The sequence below is a fragment of the Xyrauchen texanus genome, chromosome 37, assembly GCF_025860055.1.
Source record: "Xyrauchen texanus isolate HMW12.3.18 chromosome 37, RBS_HiC_50CHRs, whole genome shotgun sequence".
NCBI lineage: Eukaryota > Metazoa > Chordata > Actinopteri > Cypriniformes > Catostomidae > Xyrauchen > Xyrauchen texanus.
The window spans coordinates 15,146,689-15,165,426 of NC_068312.1; the positions used below are offsets into that span (position 1 = coordinate 15,146,689).

An 18,738-nucleotide genomic window follows, 5' to 3' on the forward strand; every position below is an offset into this window, starting at 1 on the left:
ACCAGAAACTGTCCAAATTCTTTTTGTCTTACTTTTGAACAGTATATCTAGCATTTTATCATTTATCAACAGAACAAACTTCTTCTTGTAAGATGATTTGCTCGAAGAGTTTGTTCTTCCTTTAAAATACATGCTTTTTGGCTTCTATTTCAATTTAAAACTCATTTATCTATTCAAAATAACCAAATATATGCATTGAATGGAGGATTAAAAAAACAGATCAATATTGTCACTGATGAAAGACTGTGAGAACATGAGGAAAGAGGTGGAACATGGTTATTGCCAAAAACCGGTAGTACCAAAAAGTACATTAACTATCTGCACAGAATAATCACTAAAACTGATATATCAGTCTTCCTTTAGTCTTTGTACAGTATATACTGTATTTTCAAATAATATAAAGTCCATCCAGATAAAAGGATTGGAAGTCTACAGTAGGTACATTTTTGGACACTTAAGCCACACATTTTAATGTATGCATGTCATTGGATTAGAGGGCATGCAATAAAAAATTTGACTATATGGAAAAGTGCTCCGTCAGCACTACACTGTGTCTCCAACTTCATATCTTGTGAATAATAATAATAAAATATAATTAAAAAAAACATAATTCAGTGAAAACTATATCTTTAGAAGTGCTATGACAGATGTGGGTGAGAAACAGATTGATATTTAAGTACTTTTTTTACTATAAGTTCTCCTCCCTGCTCAGTAGGTGGCAATATGCATGAGGAATGTAAATCGCCAAAATCAAAAGAACTCTTGGGACTGAGGAGCACTTAGGAGGGCTGTTTTGAAAGTGATTTATAGGAAAAAAGAACTCACCCACACCCATCATATCGCTTCTGAAGACATGGATTTAACCACTGGAGTCGTATGGATTACTTTTATGTTTCCTTCATGTGCTTTTTGAGCTTAAAAGTTTTGGATCCTGTTGACTTGCATTGTATGGACCTACAGAGTTGAGATATTCTTCTAAAAATCTTCATTTGTGTTCAGCAGTAGAAATAAAGTCGCTCACATCTGATATGGCATAAGGGTGTAAATGATGAGAGAATTTTAATTTTTTGGGTGAAATATCCCTTAAACACATAGCATTGTGGAGCCAAGTCTATTTCCTTTCAAAATAAGAGTCCCAAAATAAGCAAGCATATTTTTGTTTATAGTTAAAAATCTTAATTCTGGTTATAATTGGAATTGTGGTAGCACAATAAACAGCATCAGTGATTTTATTCATTCTGGACTCTTCTAACCTCTGTCTTTGCCCATCTTAGTAAGGAAAGACTAAGCTTTATTTTTTTAAATCAGCCGAATAACGGGATATCAGCCTAGGTTATCATTATCAGCAAAATCCTCCATCGGTTGACCATTACTCAATGCATCTCAACCATCTCTACAGAGTCTCAAACTGGTTTACCAAAGGATGTTTATTCATATTCAATAACAATTCTGCTCCATTTAAAAAAACAAACAAAAAAAAAAAGGTTAAATAATTACTATGTCTACACATCTATCTATAATACTGAATGGTTTGCATCACTTTTAAAATCAGGCTCCTTTTCTCTATGTGTGTTAAAATAATCACTGATTAAATAGCAAGCGCTTACAGCAGAACCACAGCATCAAATTAGAGACACATTTCTGTATTTTAGTGCTAAAACCATTTATGGTGACAGTGCATTTGACCCTTTACTGTTTATGATGAAATGAATGAATTGTGAAATGTGAAACATAGTTCCACAAAGAAACAGTATTACTCTATTAGTGGTATGAGCAAGATAAAAACAGTGTAAGTCTATGAAATTATAAAAGGAACTTAAAAGGAGATTCAATGGACTGAGATTTAAACTGGACCCAGTTAAAGCAGGTTAACTCCATGTTTAAGGAGTCGCTGACGGGCTTTTCTGGGTAAGGAGAAGGCACTGTCCTGAGCATCAGGACTCCCAGAGTTTCTGACAGGTGTTCCCTGCTGGAGAAAATACGTCTCCTGGGCCGTAGTACGGGTTCCATATACTGCCGAGCCAGCATTCCTATAATTCAGTATATAAACACAATACTTATAACAGTGCTTAAAATTAATTAACACCAAACTCTCTGATCATCACAAATCCTTTCACAAATGTGGGTCCAATATGAGTCCAATGTGGAATATAAACCTAACCATAAAATATACACATTCAATATTTGATTATGACTAAACAGGTATTCAAGCATATACTCTAACCTGACAATAGCTTCATGTAGAGTGTCTGTGTGTGAGAAATGGGAATGGAGCAGCGCAGTGGCCCTCACAAAGGAGCGATCCTGAGGCCCAGCCGAGTGACCACATACATTAGCTATGACAAAACAAAAATTCACAAACTACTTTACATGCATAAAATACACAGCATTTGTGTCACAATCTAGCCATAGTTGACAAAGATCCTCGGTTTTACATGCACTAATGTTTGTGTCAGTGTTATATACGTGTAGTTCACTCACTAGTGAGAGTGTTCTGAATGCAGTCATAGTGGGCAAAAGTGTACGGCCCTGGTGGGCTGGGGGTCCCAGGAGAGATATTCCTCAAGTGAGCCTCAAGCCCATTCAGAGATGCCAAGCTGCTGTGATACTGCAATAACAGCAGAGACAGCATTTTATTGCTCTTCATTATTCTGTCTCGAACACTAGATTGCTTCTATACAGTACATATTTTGTACCCCAAAAGTATTGGGATACACTCATAATAAATTAGTACGCTTAATTGCATTGCATAAATAAATAAATAAATATTCAAAAAATTCAAAAAGTGACAAAATCACTATATTTAAGTTTGTTAGATACAGTATTTAACTGTTAAAAAGTAAGACAAAAGGTATTTGGACATCATGACTGGGAATTATTGATCTAGTAAATATGACCTTGGCCTGCGACCAGTTGGTTTAAAGCAATTGCAAAAAACGAATTGAAGCATTATTTGTTTGCAGATGCCACTTAAGTTTCATATTCTGTATCTAATGCAATGTGTGATTTAAAGGAATAGTTCACCCAAAAATGATAATTCTTAAAACAAATCATAATTTACTCACCCTCAAGCCATCTCAAGCCATAAACTTACTTTCTTCTGCAGAACACAAATACATATATTTTGAGGGATGTATTAGGTCCTTTTGTCTATACATCTATAATGTTTAATGCAAGTCAATGGGGTACAAAATGTTTAAGCTCCAAAAACAACATAAAGACAACATAAAAGTAATCCAAAAGACTCACATGGTTTATTTAATGTCTTCTTAAGTGATACAATCACACTGTTAACTCACATTATTAACTATACATCTTGACATCTAGCCCAATCGGAACGCAGTTCAGGCTTCAAGACAGTGTTTTTTTTTATGCTGCACACGGTTTCCAGGTATTCAGTCCTGGTATCATTATACAATAAAGTGTTATTCTAGTGTACTAGTGTTTACACTGGTTCATGTACAGGTATCTGTGCATACGTCAAGCCCTTAAAAGTGTGTGAAAAAGCTTCTCTTGTGAACACCAAGAGGACTGCGGATGTCAAGATTTACAGTGAACAAGGAATTACATTTCGGATTGTTTCTCAAGCAAAGTTATCGTATCACTTCAGAAGACCTGGATTATACCACCAGAGTAGTATGGATTACTTATATGCTGTGTTTATTTGCTTTTTTGTAGCTTTAAAATTTTGGACCCCACTGACTTACATTGTATGGACAAAAATACATCATTCATCCTTCAAAATGTCTTCATTCGTGTTCCGTCTTCAAGTTTGAGATGGCAAAAGGGTGAGTAAATAATGACAAAATTATCATTTTTGGGTAAACTATCACTTTAAAGGTATAGTTCACCCAAAAATTAAAATTATTTCATTATTTACTCACCCTCATGATATCCCAAGTGTGTATGTCTTTCTTTCTTCATCAGAACACATTTGAAAGAAAAATAGAAAAATATCGTAGCTCAGTAGGTCCTTAAAATGCAAGTGGATGGTGATCTGATTTTTGAAGCTCCAAAAATCACAGACAAGTCAGCAGAAACGTCATTGATACGACTCCAGCAGTTAAATTAATGTCTTCTAAAGTGACATGATCACTTTTGGTGCAAAAAGATACATTTTTAAGTACTTTTTAACTAAATCATCGCTTCCGGTAAGCTTCACGATAGGGTAGACTCCAAGTGAGATGTAATCTCACGTTCTCCACTTGGTTGAGACATCCAGGATGAGCACACAAATGAAACATTGGGACCTAAGAAACAGATCAATCCAGATCAAAACCAACCAAACTACTGTACAGCGTTCCTCCTTCTCACTTGTAAACAGCACTGCTCTGGCTGTGACTCACTTGCGTCAGTTCTCAATGCGATTATTTCTGGATTTGCAACAAAAGGGATCATGTCACTTTAGAAAACATTAATTTAACAGCTGGTGTCAAGTTTATGCTGACTGTCTGTGATTTTTAGAGATTCAAAATAGAAATCTTCATTCACTTGCATTTTAAGGATCTACTGAGCTAAAACAATTCTATTTTTCTTCAAATGTGTTCTGGTGAAGAAAGAAAGTAATACACACCTTGGATATCATGAGGAAAAGTAAGCAATGAGAGTATTTTTATTTCTGGGTGAACTATCCCATAAAGTGTCCAAATACATTTTAGGACCACTGTATGTCCAGACAGTTGGAAGTATTGCATAAAGACACCACAAAACTTAAAATGTGCAAGACAAACACACTTGCTTCTCACCACTTCCTCTCTGGCGGTGGGGTCGGTGTTGAATTCTGGCTCTACCAGCAGGGCTAGTACCAGGCCTCTGACTCTGTGCTGGTACAGTATTGTCGGTACTAGAGAGGCACCTGCTAGGGTCTCATGGGGTGGGGAGACATTTGGAGGGTCATATTTGCTCTTTGCATTCTGCTTCAACCTTTGTTCTTCTCCTACTACTTGCTCACTCATTCGTCTTGCCTCTTCCTCTGTCTCTCCTTGGAATGCGTCATTTTTATTGGCCACATAATTGTTAGTGTCCAGCCTCTTTCCTTCAGTCCTGTCAATCTGGTTGTCATGGTAAGAGTCATCTGATTGATACCCATTGGTTAGTGCTCCACTTTCCTGGTCTGAACTTAAACCTTCACTTTTAGATTTTGACTCAGAGTTGATACTCCCTGACTCCAACTTTTCATCAACATCCTGGCATGCTTCCTCAATGTTCAGGCCTGTCAGACTTCCTGTCAAACTCTGTTCTTTTACCTTACCCAAGTTTGTTCCATTAGGCATGCTGTGGTCATGTGACTCAGGTGTGAAATACTCTGATTGGTTCATAAGACTAGAGTGAAGGGGGGTGTAAACCAATGTGGGAGAGGAGCTCAAAACAAGCTCATCAGAGAGGGAGGAGCGTGCAGAGGATGGCATCGTCTGATAGGAGGGTGGAGGACACTGGGTGGGGTCTAAGTTGGAAGAGTCAGTCTCTATGATTGGGGTGTCAGATAAAGTGCGTGACAGGAGGCGGGACTTGCCCCTGGGACGACATGGAGGTTGAGTGCAGTGAGACCTAAGAATTAAAAAAATAATAATGCAACAATAAGATCATAGTTGTACTGACACGTTTGTATTTAGTATTAGTGGTGCTCACTGAGGTCATATTTAAGATTAAGGACTTTTTCAAAACCACTAACTACAGTATTACCCTATTACCTCAGAACTATATCTAGGGCCCAGAATAGCATAGAGACTTGGGGGTGGGCTCTTTTGACATCTCCCAGTATGCAACACATAGCAACAACCCAGAACACTTTAGCAACCACCTAACAATGCATTAGCAACCACCCAGAACACCATACAAATTGCATAACAACATGATCAAAGCACTCAGAACATCATAGGTACTGCATAGCAATGCCCTGGAAACAGCCCACAACACCTGAGTATCACAGTGGCGAGATTTGCATGTGCAAGCACCACTGATATCTCTTCAGAAAATGTAACAATCTAGTTATGCATACTCTGAGATGTACCTGCATGCTCTATCCACTGGGGAGCAGCGCAGCATCTGCAGTTCAGTGGGTGTTAGGAACACCTGTGTGGTTACTGTGAAGGGCGGTGGTGTGCCCACAGATGAGCTCAGGCCATTGGCCATCACCCTGTAATCCTGTAGTCAGAGATAAGGAGAAATAAACAAGGATACACCCACCCTAAGACTGTGCACCGGTCATTTTTCACCCTAATGTCAGAAAGAATATACAGTACAAATTCAGTATTAAAGGTGCTCACGGTAATTTCTTACTAAAAAGATCTACACGTAAAGAAATGAAAAATATGCTTAAAATGGAGATGAGCGCACCCTGTTCACACGACCAGGCAAACAGCCTACATGATTTATCTGGTTAATCCCCTGTTATTGGAAACTTTCGATTGAGGAATAAATTAATCATGCACCCACAAATATATCTTTGAACAGGGTGTTTCTACAAGGGGTATGGGTATCCGAAAACTTTTGGATTTACATGACACTGCATCCACACATGTAGCTCTCAGTATAGAATCAAAGAATCAAATACCTCCATCTTTCAGAAATTACTGTGTGCAACTTTAAAAATCTCCATGTATATGATTCTACCTGGCTGTATGTTTCTGTCTCATATACCATCACCTTCACTGTCAGACCAGGAGGCATCTGAGTGCTCACCACCCTGCATAGAAAACAAAAGACCTGTCAGTGTAAACTGCATTTGGCCAATAAAACAATGTAGCAATGCTAAATATCCAGTACAGACATGAATAAAAGGTGCTGTGTGTAATTATTTGAAAAGTGCTTTTTCCCATCCAAGTGTAATATTCGGAGTAGGGCTGGGACATTTAATCCCTTCTACACACTACATGACTTTCAAAGACATCAGATCATGGTATCGTTCATATTACACAACGGTCTGTCTTGTCATAGAGTTTTCAAATTACACGACGAATCGGCGACATTACAAAACATTTCACTATTGACGAATCCTCAACGACTCTGTTGTGAAATGTCATTTGGAGTCCAGGCAGAGTACACGTGAGAAGTGATCCGAGATGCGAAAACAAATGAATGATGATGTATGTTATGCATTTCAGAATATGATGTGTATGTTTATAATCACCTAAAGGCATCGTATATTTTATTGGTGGTTACAATATGAAAAAGTACCTCCCTATTTCTAAAAATCTACCTATTTGCTTACCTGACTGTCCAAGAGAATTGGCAATTTCTCTCCAACTCTTCTCTTTCTCCACCCGGTTGTGGTACAGTTCAGATTAATTAAATTGGCACTTGTGCTCCAGCCAATGTTCCACTAATTTGTAATCCATTTCTTCGGTCCAATGAGACTTTCTTGATACCGCAGCCATGCTAGTTGTTGTTCTGTTGAAGGTACATCAGGACTCCCGTTTCATGCTCTCTCATTGGCTGTAGGTCAACGCTGCTGTTGTATTCAGTCAAAACATATTTCACATTGCACGATTTGGAATCGCAGACAGGTCCAGATTCTCTCGCTTTTCTCAAATCGCGATTTGCCTATGATTTTGGGCTTTTGTCGGCGATCTATGCAAAACTCGGGCCTAAATCGTGTAGCGTAAACTCGACATAACACGTTCATTTCCACGACTCAGAGACTCCCATTATTAAAAAAGTCCACTGGAAAACGGCAGAAGATTTTGCCCAACTTTTAATTACAACATGTCCACCGATTTACTGGCATGTATACATATACTTTTATCAAAGATTCATACCTGTAAAAAGGTTTATGTATAGTACATGCCACATATTATAGATATAACCAAAAAGAGTAACGGAATTTTCACCTGCCACTGAGCAGCATTAGAAGGACATAAACGAGACTGAAAACATTTGTCTTACAGATTGGATCTTTGGACTGAAAAACCTCACCTGCCCCTGTACAGAATACAGCCTGCTAACACAAGAGGACATCGCTGACATGCTTGTAGAATGAGGGCAGCCTTCAGCAACAGCAGTGGATCGATCTGATAAAGAGGGAGTGTAAACAAAATCGCCCAGTTAGGGAAGGGAAAAGTAAAAACTGAATGAATCATTCTGAATGATTTGTGACACAATGCTAAATAAAAACAGCCCATTAAAATCTAACTATATTATTTCCACTCGTACACAGATACGCACATGTGTGGAGTCAATTGTCCTCAGGCAGCTGAAGATGTTGTGCAGCTCAGTGGAGCCGCCCTGCAGGTGAGAGAGGTATCTGGCCCATTGTAGTGCCAACTCCTCCTCACTGTACAACTGTGGTGAGAACAATTACTGTGATCAAATGGATCAAAACACAACACACAGTTGCTGGAAACAGTATGTAAACTCTTGCATTTTCCATGGAGTTCTGCATAAATTGATCATGAAATCTAACCCGATCTTCATTTGTGTTAAAAAAAGACATGAAAATGTATCACTGTTTCTGTGTTTATCAATTGTTGTGACTTTAAAGATCAAGATACATGTTATGACCAGATGGCATTATTGACATGAAGAACACTTCCAAGTTAATAAGTTGCAAAATGTTGCTCATATTGTAGACAAATACAAATATGTCACTAACAACATAATTCTGAGAATATTTAATAATGTAGTAGTAGTTCCTGTGATTTTGCACCTGGTAGCTACGCCGCACTGGTCCGTTATAGAAACAGAAGAGGTCAATCAGCTGATCAAGGAAGTCACATATACTCACATCTGGAATATCTACCACACAGCTTAAAGCCTGGCAACCACAGGAAGATCTCATTCAGAAGAGTTATAAAACCACAATAAACAGCACACTATTCATGACTGCAATTTAATCGAATTGTTATGCATGTTGTGGTTCAAAGGGTCCAATGTGATTACCCAAATAAATTGATCCTTCATGCGAACCGCATATTTGCTTTTGCGCAGACGAAGCAGACGTACGGGTGATGAGGACATTTCAGACACACACCGACACACACCGGCCAGCTGCCCACAAAGGAGCTCCTGTTGGTCCATTGGCGTCTGTAAGAGCAGCGCACACACTATCATGCATTCAAAGTCTAATGAAAATAGAAAATAGCCATTGGAAGTTGTTATGAAGGTTTATTTCTAAAACAGCATCCTATGCTGATGCGGTGTGTACTGTTGTTTCTCTACACTTGTCTAATTGCCTTGATTTCTCAAGGGGCCTTGATCTCTTACATCCTCAGGATAAAAGTAGCATATCCCATTTCTGGTCAGGTCCCCCTCCTCTTGCACCTTTGAACTATCATAGAGGAAGAAGGAAAGGCATCTGGAAATGTGACCAAAGAGACAAGTGGTAAAGTTAGGCTCAAAACCAACCCAGTTTCCTTCCAGCACCTAAAGAAAAACTGATAAAAACTTGATCATTTCGGTTAAAAAGATTCATATGTATGAGATAAGGTTTTCATCCATTTTAAGGAAAACAATTATCTCTATTCATATATGCACTGGAAAATTAACATTTCATTACTTTGCTGTTACCTCACATGCACATCCATTCACTCACTCTCAAAGCTTGAAGAAGCTGCATGTTGTATACAGAGCACAAAATAAAGACCTTGGTTTTACATATAATCGACACGTACAATCATATTATTCTCACCGTCTTGAATCCGTCAATGCAGCTGTCTCAGCCATTGGTGATCTGTCAAAAAGTAGCAATTGGGTTTAAAAATGTAACCTCTCTCCATTTACAAAAATACCATATATATTAGTTTTATCACTTCAAAAGTTGTGGTATCTTGGTATTATCAACTACTGTCATCAAAGTAACGAAATTAAACTAAATGACAGCACTCAGTAGTGAGTGAGTGTCCCCCAGCCACTGGGGGTTGCATCAGGAAGGGCATCCGCTGTAAAACCTGTGCCAAGTCAAATATGCGGATCATGGATGGTCCGCTGTAGCGACCCCTTACAGGAGCAGCCGAAAGAAGAAGAAATGACAGCACTCAGTAATTTTATGAATGTCGTCTAGGACTGATACTGACCACTAGGGGCGAGGATACACCATCATTTAAATGCAGTCGTTTTAAAGGGGTCACGACATGACTTATGATATATATACACTCCTTGAGGTTCACTTATAATATTAGAGTAATTTTTTAAAAAACAGTAATATATTTGTAAAACATGATCATTTTCCACCCTGACCCTTTGACACTCGGTTTTGGTGCCTCTTTTCCGTTAAGACTGGGCAGTAAACGCCCACTGTTGGCTCTGTGATCTTGACTGACCAGCTCTCTCCTTGCCATCTCACCACAATTGGGCGGGGCTATGGAGGTGATAAAGTAAAGAAAGGCGTGTTTGACTTGAACTGCATCTCGATTTACAGATCGATGAGATTTACCAGTTGTAGTCGGGGAAAGGGTTGAAAGGAGGACACTTCGCTCTTCCTGTCGTGTGCTAAGCCTACACCGGTTACAGAAGATCACGTGATGTTTACAAATGAATGCAGATAGACAGATGCTTGAATTTTACATATAACAGCCCATGAAACACACGTCACCTTTGTCAGATTGTAGATGTGGCCAATCGTGAATAAGCCGTGTCGTTATCAGAGCTTGTGCAGCTCCTGTGGAGCAACTGCAGGAGCTGAGCCAGATATTAACTCGAATCGCTCTTGCTGCACTTTAATGTCATACGCCATGGTGAGATGGCGGTGGAAGCATTTCAAGTCGGACAACATTTCTAACCAACATGCACTGCTTCAAGTTTGGTACCGATCTGTCTGCGCAGCTCTCCATGAAGTCGATCACACTTGAAGGGTTTGACGTGCTGTTGTGTTGGCGGTCAGATACAAATGTCTACCACAGTGTGATATCACAACGTGGAGGAAGTAGAGAACGAGTCGTTTTGGCAGCTTGGTTTCAACAAATGTTATTTTTGCAGTGAGGAGGACATTTTGAGTTCTGAAACTTACAGTATGTTTTTATAGTACAATGTTATCTTATGTCAAGATATCAAGGACAGTTTTATTCCTCAAGGCATGACCACTAAGTTACTGATGCCATTGTAGAAATTCACTATTCCTAGTAAGTCTTGATTAATTGAATCCACGTGTGAATGTGTGCCTTCTAACGGTGGCTACTGAGATTAAAGGGATCGTTCACATAAAAGTTCTCTCATAATTTACTCACCCGCATGACATCCCAGATGTGTATGAAGGACTTTCTTCTGCAGAACACCAACTGTGATTTTTTAGGAGAATATCTCAGCTCTGTAGGTCCATACAATGCAAGTGAATGAGTGCCAAAATATTGTCATTCCAAAAAGCACATCAAGGCAGCATAAAAGTAATCCATTCAACTCCAGTGTTTAAATCAATATCTTCAGAAGTGATATGATAGGTGTGGGTGAGAAACAGATCAATATTTATGTCCTAATTCATTTATTCTCCCTGCCCAGCAGGGAGCGATATGCATGAAGAATGCGAATCACCAAAAACACAAGAAGAATGTGAAAGTAAAAGTGAAGATTGACTGAGCAAGGACAATTTATAGTGAAAAAAAAAAAAAAGAATTAAATATTGATCTGTTTCTCACCCACACCTATCATATATATTCTGAAGGCATTGATGTAACCACTGGAGTCTTAAGGATTACTTTTATGTTGATTTACGTGCTTCAATATTTTGGCACCCAATCAGTTGCATTGTATGGACCTACAGATCCGAGATATTCTTCTAAAAATCTTTGCGTTCAGCAGAAGAATGTCATACACATCTGCGATGGTATGAGGGTGAATAAATTGAGAGAATGTTCTTTTTGGGGTGAACTGTTCCTTTAAGTGAGCAGTCTTGGACAGGTTATGAGATTCTGACATAAGGGACCCTCTCGTTACTCAGCCATATAACTGTTCTTTATTTCATAATGCTTTAAACATTTACAACTTTTAATTTGCAACATGTGTTGAAATTAAAATTAACCAAGTGTATTTAATGCTATTAAAGTCCAATTGGTGTTAACTAATGTAATGTACTAATGTTAACGAATACAACCATATTGTTTAACTCACCGTAGGTGTCTTGCAGACAAACTGCACTTGTGTCATTCAACTTCAATCGAGTTCCTGAACTACGTTGTGAATCGCCTGCCTCTATTAACTATTATTTTACGCTACCCAATCTCAGGATTAGCCAAACATCAGTAAAATGTTCATTATTAACTGAAATAAACATGATCGCACAGTACATGCAACTATTAAATGTCGTTTAAGAGAAGGAATGTGAGTCACAAGAGAAAAGTCATGTGAGAGCATATTGACACTAAGGAAAGCCTGAGCGGACAAACTTCGTTTTCGTTTCTCTTTGTAGCTTTGAGTTTTTGTGGCGGCGTTCGAGAAATGAAGATTGAAGTGTAGTTTATCATAGTATTGAATGAAAAACAGTCTCCGCAGTGGATGCAAGCTGGTTTTAAGTTAATTTAACCCTTCTGCAAACTCAGATGATTACATGCAGCAGCATTTCCTTAAAAATGATAAAAGATAAGGAAAATAACAAAGCACTCTTAATTTATAAATTTCATCAGCAATTCCACAGTGGCACCATTTTATGGCTATGATGAACATGACTTTACTCCAGCAGGGGGTTGGGCCAGCTCAAAAAGTGGGCGCTGGGCAACACTTCCACACACAGTCAGGGTTAGAGGCTCTGTATTGCTTTGCTGAATGTTTGGAGTTCCCAGGCCTTTTGGAGCTCAGCCTGCAGCTATATCCTTCTCGAAAAAATGGGTGACATCATTTCAAACAAAATCAGGCCAAAAAGGCACTAATTTTGAGTTTGTTGCAGTGTTTCGAAAAAGCTTACCAGCACAACTATTTAGGAAAACAGTATATTTTGGTTTTACAGTCATTTAAATTGCTGTTAATCTTTCAGCTGATAAAACATCTTAAAAAAAAATTACGTTGCGAAAAATAGTTGCGATCTAGTACTGTATGTGAATCCTTCAACAGCCTTGTTTTCATCCACATAAAATTCAAAAGTCTATTCAAATGAGACTCCTTCACACGGTTTATAATTTAAAGAATATATTTTTATTTTTCAGTAAAGTTCAAGCAGACAATGTGATATAATGGTCCAGTCAGAGTAAATTTAATGGTTTCCATAAGGTTCTTCCACACTAGGTGTGGAACGCTAAGAGGTATCTCAACATACTGAAGAGATGTCAGGTAAACTGAAGGAAACTGAGGTGTGGTCCAGGGAAGCCCTGTGGTCCCTGTTGGAGAGTTCTGAGACATCCTTCACTCGTCATGATGCTCATAGCCGTCGGGAAGAGCATTGACATGGGGGTTGTGGAAGAGAGACTTGGTGCCATCACCCCATGGGAAACGCTACAGGGTTTATGTGTGAAGAGGAGAGAGAGAGAGAGAGAGAGAGAGAGAGAGAGAGAGAGAGAGAGAGAGAGAGAGAGAGAGAGAGAGAGAGAGAGAGAGAGAGAGAGCGCGAGCAGAATTGTAAATGTGTTGCTTGTGCAAGAAAACAACATCAAGTATACATTCATGAAAATTCAAGCGAGACATTGCAATGAAATTTAAATTGAATACATCTAAACTTGTGAAAGACCAATTTATAGATTTTTCAATAGACTGACATCAGACAAAATTAGGCTTTTCTAAGATTGAATGCATCAGCCAATAACCATGTGCTTGACCAATTCATAGTCTACCAACAGCTATGTCAATCAATGTACAGAAAAACTATGAGCCTTATTAAAAAAAAAAAAAAAGTGTACTGAACATAAAATCATTCTTTTGCAAATTGTCAGATTCAAGTGAACAGGACCATTCACTTGCATTGTATGGACCTACAGAGCGGAGATATTCTTCTACAAATATTTGTTTGTGTTCTGTTGAAGAAAGTCATACACATCTGGGATGACATGAGGGTGAGTAAACGATGAGATAATTTATGGGTGAACTCTCTAGTGCCTGAACGATTTATTGCCAATATTAGTCTTTCACAGATATATCGGTATCGGTGTATATGCTTTCCGATATGAACACTTTTCAGAACATATAAATGCAGAAAACAATGCTTGGGTGATTTAGAATTGGTGTCATAACGTTGTTTGTCCAGCAGAGCACCCAGACTCCATTGTTTACAGCTGATGGTGACTCTGCAGACAGGGCGGCGTTAAGTAGTGCGGAGTTGAGCAGTGTTTAACGGTAAGTTGCTAACTAGTTTGTGAAACACATACTGGAATGATAATAAACAATGACCCATCATTTTCCCTTTTCAGTATAACATTAACCCTGTCTCTGACAACCTTGTCACTCATGTTCATCAATTTGTTTGCCGTGTTAGCCAGCTGTTGTCAGTGCAGTCAGTAATGTAGCAGATTGAAAGACGAAACATCAGATCATCTTTTTGCAGCTCAGTAGACAAAAGTGCGGTGGTGGATTGTGTCTGTTGAGTGTTGATTTCACACTACGTTGTTAAGTAGTTGGTGAGACGCAATTTTGGAAAGTAAATAAAGTCCATCTTTTTCTCCCCATGACAATGAGCTTTTAGCTAACTACATATCTACCGTCATTGCTTGTCAGCTGAGTGGAAGCTTATGTGTAAACATGTATTCACCAAACTGTTTTGTTCAAGATTCACAGTATGGTACCCCTTCAACCGAACCATTCCAGTCGTTGCGTTTATAAAATGTAATATTTAAAAGTCTTGTTTTCCACCGTTGAAAGTTTCCCCTTCGGTGTATTCAAGAATATTGAAATACACTGGCAGTTTTACTATAGTCAGTATTTCACTGATACTAAACATACAGTACTGATGTTAATTAGCTATTTATTTTATTTTTATTTATTCTGTGTTCATTTCTAGAATTTGTTGATAATGTATAATAATAATAATGTCAAATATTCTTTGATAAAATATTTAAGAAATCAGCCGTCTGAGTACTTTTGCATAGTCATATCTGTGCAAAATCCACATAGAAAAAGGTGTTTTCATTCCAGTTCAAATTAACTCTATCGTAATTGGTGAATTTCCCTCCTCTAAAATCGGTATTTGTCTCAAAAATCCCATATCGGTCAGACTCTAGAACTATCCCTTTAAGTTCATTCTACTGTTGTTTCACGAATGGCCCGGCTTCCACCTGGTATTACAATGAGTACCAAATGTGTCTCCTGTGACCACTTGTTTTTGGATTTCGAGGAGAGTGTCTCGACATACATCAATCACAATTTCAGTGTGTTACTGCATGATAATAAACCGTAAAAAAGTCAAGCAGAATTAACCTGAGCTTCAGATGTGTGTGCTTGTCATCTGTGTTGCTGCATATTGATTTCAGACACACTGAAGAATATCTGTGAAGTTCTCATGCTTTTATACGTATTAGCTTTTTTGATGAGATGTTTTTTTTTCTTCTTCATTTTAAATTTGCTTGTAACCAAAAAAGATGTAACTTTTAACCGCACAGCAGTTGGTCGACAGGTGAGGAATGGCGCTTCCCTGATGTCCGGGTCGCTTCAGGACGATTAGCTCTTACACCTCAAATAGCGATGTGGTCACTTGGCTTTTGACTACCTTTGTATGTGGTTTTTGTGATTTTTTGTAAAATCTCTCCAAAATAAAATTTATGTTGGGACTGTAAAATGGAGATTACCAGTTAAGACGGGGCTATTTTTGGGAAAAATGCCCTGCAGTGCACACTTTGTTTCTTGTACATTTGTTTGTGTTTAAGAGAAGATAATTTATTAAAATATTGAAATATTAATGAGACACATTTTTTATATTTATTTTGGGTTAATTAATTGGTATATTAATCAAGAAATAATAAAAAAAAATCTTTAGAAAAATCGGCAAATTAGTCATTAGATTAATCGACTAATTAAAAAAATTATCGTTAGATTAATCGATAAAAAATAATCGTTAGGTGCAGCCCTAGATATCAAAATGAATTGCTTTTGAGTAGACTTTTATTTTCAAGCTCAATGACATTGTTTTATTACATTCATACATTGCAAACGCAAATGTTATGAATAAGCCGCATTTCAATAACTGATTCTACAGTGTTTTATTAGCACAAAACTGGAATTAATGCCTGTACCTATGGCAAAAGCCCACTGAACATTCACATAAAAAAGTAGGAAATAATAAATTCAAACAGATCTACTTATTCCGCAATAAGTGTTTTGTTTTATTTGAGAAGTGAGTGTATGTACCTTGCTGCGGATGCGCAGATGGCTGTAGGGAACGAACTCGGGCATCTCATGATGGTGCTGAGACCTGAGATACATGTTCAACATGCACACAGAGACACCAGGCAGCGCCACCACAAACGTCAGGATCTTCCATGTCTTAGCTACATAAACAAACATGAGAAATAGATACATTTTATAATAACGGTTAAATCTGTTTTACACGCTTTAAGACACTTCCATCATGATGAATTCGCATTGGAACCGGCTGGTTAGTTGATCAACTCACTTGACGATCGAATTATTTCGTCATAATCAGACGTTGTTCATTCACCAAATAATAAAAGCAAACAATGAGCATACACTTGACAAATTATAATGGCAGCACAACGCTAAACAGCCCTTCTGACCAGCTTCACGGCCGCAAGGTCAAACAGTATAAGAGTTACAGCTATTCGTAACGGCTTGCCCTTTTGTTCTAGCGTCTGTTTTACGGTATTTATAGTAAGGTAATAACCTGCTTGCTCTCCGTGAGCTACCGCTGAAAACTGACGGCTTTGGGCCAGCACGGCGGACTTGAGGAGCTTCTGTGACAGACGTCCGATCGAGGCCATTTTTCCGGAGACTGGTACAAAGTCGGAAGAAGTTTTTTATATGCTGGTGTTGGTGCTGCAGGTTGCCGATCCTGCCACCTAGTGACAAAGAGGTCCATCAACGCTGGACATAAACCAGCCTAAACTAGTTTTAGAGGGGGTTTGTGCACTTTTAAACTGGTCAGGCTGGAAGACAAACCTGGTTAACCTGGTGCACAGTTGGTTCGCTGAGAGGCTATAGCTGACCAGCTTAAAGTGATAGTTCACCATAAAAAAAATAAAATTCTCTCATCATTTACTCACCCTCGTGCCATCCCAGATGTGTATGACTTTCTTTCGTCTGCAGAACACAAACGAAGATTTCTGTAAGAATATTTCAGCTCTGTAGGTCCATATAATTCAAGTGAACAGCGACCAAAACCCTTGAAGCACCAAAAAGCACATAAAGGCCACGTAAAAATAATACGCATCTGGTGGTTAAATCCATGCCTTCTAAAGCGAGCCGATCGATTTTGGGATTTTGGGTGAGAACAGACCATTTTGTAACCCCTTTTTCACTATAAATCTTGACATCAGCAGTCTCTTTGGTGATCGTTATTTCGAGCTCGATTACAGTGTCATCATCCGCTCATGTGCATATTAAAAAACATAGTGAAATAAATAAACTGATAAACATTGTATATAATATTGTATATAACTTTACACTTTCAGAGTAATTAGAATACAGCCTTAAAGTAAATTACAAAGACAAATCAAAGTGCCCACGAATGCAAGGATTGAGAGGAAAGAAATAATATCAAGGAGAAAAATAAGGATGGAGTGAAAGGAAATAAATGGAGAGATCAAGATTAAGAACTTAAAATTTGACACAGATGGGAACTGCTTAAAGAAGTAATTAAATAATATTAAATGATGGTGATTCTTTCTGTTTGATGTCTCTGTTTGACAGAAATGTAATAAGCAATGATCCTGCCCCACAAAGGCAAACACAGAATAGAGTTATGAATGAACCTGGTCTCTTATGATCTGAAATTCAGAGTAACCGTGTGAAAATGTAGAAGCCGAACAACAAAATCCACATCAAAATAATTAAAGCTATTATTTCAATGTTAGTTAATGAGTATGGTCTTTGTAGGGTAAAAGGTATTGCTATTTTTAACAGTGAAACTATGTGTAAAATCATTTAATGAATACAGGAATTTGAATGGATGTATGGAAGGAAAGTAATGCCATTGAAGCACCAAAGGTTATGGCAAACAGTGTAGTTTAAACGCAATGACTAACAATGAACAACAAACTTTCACAGCACTGTAAAATTGTGTATATAAAAGAGATGTAAGACACGAGGAGACATCATCTCTCATCGACACCGAATTAACAACAGGGGGAACAGAAGCACACATCCCGCAGAACACTGTATCCAGCTATGAATCGGTCACTATATCAGCTATCATTGGCTGTAGAGAGTGCGCGCAGGATGACGTGTGCGCGGGAAACATAAATGACTCGACGTAAAATATCTACATAACAAAATAGATGTTCCTCAAATGTATTTAATTTATTTAAGGTAGGCTACAGAGTGTTACTCGTATTATTCGTCTATTGCGCAAGAAAATAAAAACTAGAAAAATAAACTATTTACAGGCGCAGTGTTGGTGGCTAAATGATACAAATGGCCCCTTGTGCTCCATGCGGTGAAAAGTGCTCTGATGTTAACGCTTCATTAAAGAAATGTACAAGCAAAACTTTAAAACTCAAAGGTCAATCAGATATTTGGCAATGTTAGTGTGATAACAAAATTAGTATTTCTCTCTCTCTCTCTCTCTCTCTCTCTCTCTCGCTTTCCATTTTTTTTTTCTTTTAGGCTATTTATTTATTTATTTATATTTTCGGTAGGAATAAAAAAAAAAAAAGCCTGATAGGAAGAACAGAATATTAGGGGACTGGAACTGAAAAATTGCCGCAGACCACAACAAGCAGG

At 38.1% G+C, this 18,738-nt stretch overlaps 2 protein-coding genes across 5 annotated transcripts; both read right to left on the reverse strand.

Annotated features, from left to right (window-relative positions):
* Positions 1–1,183: 1,183 nt before the first annotated feature.
* LOC127631317 (BLOC-3 complex member HPS4-like) lies at positions 1,184–12,275 on the reverse strand. Of its 4 annotated transcripts, none has more exons than XM_052109406.1 (13): positions 12,037–12,275; positions 9,626–9,667; positions 9,202–9,292; positions 8,878–9,021; positions 8,645–8,752; positions 8,164–8,280; positions 7,915–8,009; positions 6,613–6,685; positions 6,011–6,144; positions 4,746–5,547; positions 2,482–2,608; positions 2,225–2,336; positions 1,184–2,030 (listed from the first exon to the last, which is right to left on the reverse strand). In XM_052109406.1, exons 2-13 carry the CDS (start codon positions 9,658–9,660, stop codon positions 1,859–1,861), a joined length of 2,010 nt encoding a protein of 669 aa, XP_051965366.1. In that variant the 5' UTR covers positions 9,661–9,667; positions 12,037–12,275; the 3' UTR covers positions 1,184–1,858. The 4 variants fall into 4 exon arrangements, 3 of the variants coding, with proteins under 3 accessions (XP_051965366.1, XP_051965368.1, XP_051965367.1); XM_052109408.1 differs by having other exon boundaries at positions 9,609–9,667; XM_052109407.1 differs by having other exon boundaries at positions 8,878–9,292; positions 9,609–9,667.
* Positions 12,276–13,044: 769 nt separating this feature from the next.
* On the reverse strand, positions 13,045–16,830 carry LOC127631330 (cytochrome c oxidase subunit 6A, mitochondrial-like). Its single transcript, XM_052109427.1, has 3 exons — positions 16,682–16,830; positions 16,189–16,328; positions 13,045–13,350 (listed from the first exon to the last, which is right to left on the reverse strand). Exons 1-3 carry the CDS (start codon positions 16,776–16,778, stop codon positions 13,261–13,263), a joined length of 327 nt encoding a protein of 108 aa, XP_051965387.1. The 5' UTR covers positions 16,779–16,830; the 3' UTR covers positions 13,045–13,260.
* Between the last annotated feature and the right edge of the window lie 1,908 nt (positions 16,831–18,738).